Raw genomic sequence first — 3,323 nt, forward strand, 5'->3', positions numbered from 1 at the left:
ACATACTTTGATTTTTGAATTTTTTTTAAATTAAATCAAAATTAAGTTTCAGAAATTAAAAATTGAAAATTAAAACATCAATCAGATCTCCTATCAAAATCCAATAATCATATGAATCAAATGCTAATAAACTGACAAATCAAATTCTCAAAATGATCATGAAACAAAACAAAATTTTCAATTAAATTACTAACAAATCCATAAAACCATAAAACCTTCATTTAAAATCTAATAAACTCAAGATCAAATTCTAACAAATTCACAAATCAAGTTTAAAAAAAAAACCTAATATTAAACAAAAAAAAATCTATAGATTCACTTTGTAAGACTAAACAAGAGATGGTAAAAACTAAAATGTCGTTAAAAAATCAAAACAAAAATCTCCATTTCTTTAACTAAAAAATAATGATAATACACAATATAAAATTTAAAAACCGTTATTATAAAAAAAAAAAATTAAAAACCGTTATATTAGATAAGACTAAGAAATTAAATAAAACCTGATTGTCATGGTACCAATTCTGCCAACTAGACTTTAGAGATAATCCCAGAGCTTCAACCCAATACCGTGTCCCTATCACTGGTATTCTCCCATCTGTGTCTCCACTAAAAAAGAAAATGAAAAAAAGATTTAGATTCATATAGTTTATGATACCCAATTAATCATATATGTTAAAACATAATCATATAATATATCAAATGATAGTTTCATTCCATATGCAATCTATCTTTGTTACCATTATCATTACCTGTAAATCCATATTTTAAGGCCACCCTTGATGAGTTTTGTGTAGATTGGTAGGACCGAAAATACAGAAAAATTGTAACTCCTCAATATGGAATTACTAAAAATGAAATCCAACACATAAAAAAATAATTAGTATTCCATAATAAAATAATTAGAAACAATTAGTGTATACAAATTCAAGTAGCTAGTAGTACTTAATTACTTGCAAACTTTCCATGCTGCATTATTAGTATTTCCTCTAATATTTGCATGAAAAGATGATTGAACATCCACCCTATTGAAATATTCCTCTGCATATGTGGAATAGCATGGATCATAGCCTTCAAAATAAATTCTCATCCTCTTTACTTTATAATTATTATTTCCAATTCTCATCATCTGCAAGAAGCAAAGTTTTATTCATTCATTCATTCATTCTCGTTGCATATAATTAGACAATAAAAAATGCTATATGCACACAAAATCAGCTATCAATTCTCCACAATATATTTATGTATTTTGTATTTCAACATATAATTTATACAGATGATTATATGATCTACCTTTGTGAGTGGTTCCCGGCCATGATTATTGTCCGATGAGTTATTAAGTCGACACGACGGAGCATAAATGTTGTATATGTCAATCTCTGAGTAATCTCGGAAGATTTCATTCATGGCAATGTTACATTCATTAGACCATTCAGATTTCTTAAAATCACAAACTTGTTTTGCTTTGTCATATTGTTGGTCTGATATAACTGCATGGCTCCATGCATATTCCACAAGGCCTTTATTATCATAGTAATCATCAGTTTTTGGATTCCCTACCTGCACAATTAATCATCATATTAAGGTCAGAATTTTCCTAATCCTTTTTTTTAGATATGTTGGAAAGAGATTACTTACAATAAAACCTTTAAGATTAATAAAAGGGTATTTGCTTTTATCTTTGTTCCGATCGAAGACTAGCTCTGCGAGTTGGGGGATATAGTGCCCTGGAAATTATAGATAATAATGTTAATGTTAGTACTAATTAGTGTTAATCAAATAGATAGAGTTCATCATAGTGAAGTTAATAACGAGTAATTAAACACTAACCACCATAGCTTTCTCCAGCTATGAAAAAGTCCCTGGATTTGAATTGTGGGAATTGTTGCAGCCAATTCACCAAGAAATTGTAGGAATCCTCAGCTAATAGTTTCAAGTTTTGTCAAACATGATGAGTTTAACTAATCAGATGAACTTTTCAACTTAAAATTATGGAGAGTGACTTACCCACAAGATTATCCTCTAAAATGGTGAGATAATCAGAAGTTGTATTGCTGTAAGAAAAACCAACTCCAACAGGGGACTCCACAAATAACAAATTTGCTTCTACACAGATTTTCAAAAGAAATACAAATAAAACAAAAAAAAAATTCTGAGTTAGCAAAATAGAGTGATATTTAGAACTTGAGTAGGACTGAGATCACTGTCCACACCAGCGGGTATCCAATCTGCTCTAATTTGGTCAGAACAAGTTGGATATCCGACCCACATTAGGTAGGATTGGATTTGAATTAGTATATTTTATATTTATTTGAGACATTAACGAAAGACAATTTATTTTTTAATATTTTTATCAAATTTTTATCATTATATTTTTTTCTAAATTTTTTCATAAATTAAATTTTTATAATTTGTTTTAATTTACCACCAAACAAAATATAAAAATACTAATTTTTATATCTCTATTTTTTATTTCTTGTTCTCAATGTTTTTGTCAAGTTCTCTTCTCAGAATCAAATGCAATTTTAGTGCACTAAATTAGTAATTCATTTTGCTAATAATATTTAATATTATGAAATATGGAATAAAATTAAGCATACACTAACCTTGATACCAAGAATATGTGTTGAAATGCAGACCATCACCATTTTGGTTGATGATAAGAGGTCCTACCTCAACAACTGCACCATAACCAATGGAGGAACATCCAGGTCCTTCAAATCAAATGCAAAAACATTAAACACATAATATATCTATTACAACCACAAGGGTATTATGGTCTTTATGAACTTACCTCCATTGAGCCAAAGAAGGAGGGGCTTATTGGAAGGTTCAGATTGAGCTTCAAAGAACCAGTAGAAGAGGGCCCTCCCATGATCTTCATTGACAGTGATATAACCTGAGAAGTGTGAAACTGATGGGCTTGAAGGCTGGCCAGGAAGATTTATGACTCTATCATCAGATTCATATGATTCTTCTTTTGCATTTACTTTCAATAGAAGTAATAATAAACATAAGATGTGGAGACACATGATAGTAATAACACTCTTATCTGCACCTAAAATCCACATTGTTCTTTTGGTCCAAAGATTATTGAATTACTATTCTTATAGTGCCATCAACTACAAGTAGCTTTCACTGTAATGCCAAATTGCCAATGCACGCTTGAGAGCAACCTTGGCTGAAAACAATAGGCACTAATAAAATTAAATTAAAGTACTAAGATTTTTAATTTTTTATGCACGACATTTTTTTATGGGTTTAGAGATGTATGTTAAGGTTATTAAAAGTTTTGTATAAAAATGATAAAAAACTTAAATTTTTAA

At 29.1% G+C, this 3,323-nt stretch overlaps 1 protein-coding gene across 1 annotated transcript in view; it reads right to left on the reverse strand.

Moving 5' to 3' along the window:
- Nucleotides 1-3,112, reverse strand: part of LOC107619421 (serine carboxypeptidase-like 33) — an 11,061-nt gene extending 7,949 nt beyond the window's left edge. Inside the window, exons 1-9 of the mRNA XM_016321706.2 lie at nucleotides 2,792-3,112; nucleotides 2,604-2,711; nucleotides 2,005-2,103; nucleotides 1,828-1,920; nucleotides 1,636-1,724; nucleotides 1,291-1,557; nucleotides 951-1,126; nucleotides 750-845; nucleotides 501-606 (exon numbers count right to left, since the gene is read on the reverse strand). Coding sequence (XP_016177192.1) covers nucleotides 501-606; nucleotides 750-845; nucleotides 951-1,126; nucleotides 1,291-1,557; nucleotides 1,636-1,724; nucleotides 1,828-1,920; nucleotides 2,005-2,103; nucleotides 2,604-2,711; nucleotides 2,792-3,068 — 1,311 coding nt within the window. The 5' untranslated portion in view covers nucleotides 3,069-3,112. The remainder of the gene's footprint in view (nucleotides 1-500; nucleotides 607-749; nucleotides 846-950; nucleotides 1,127-1,290; nucleotides 1,558-1,635; nucleotides 1,725-1,827; nucleotides 1,921-2,004; nucleotides 2,104-2,603; nucleotides 2,712-2,791) is intronic.

This window comes from Arachis ipaensis, chromosome B09 (assembly GCF_000816755.2).
Source record: "Arachis ipaensis cultivar K30076 chromosome B09, Araip1.1, whole genome shotgun sequence".
Lineage (NCBI taxonomy): Eukaryota > Viridiplantae > Streptophyta > Magnoliopsida > Fabales > Fabaceae > Arachis > Arachis ipaensis.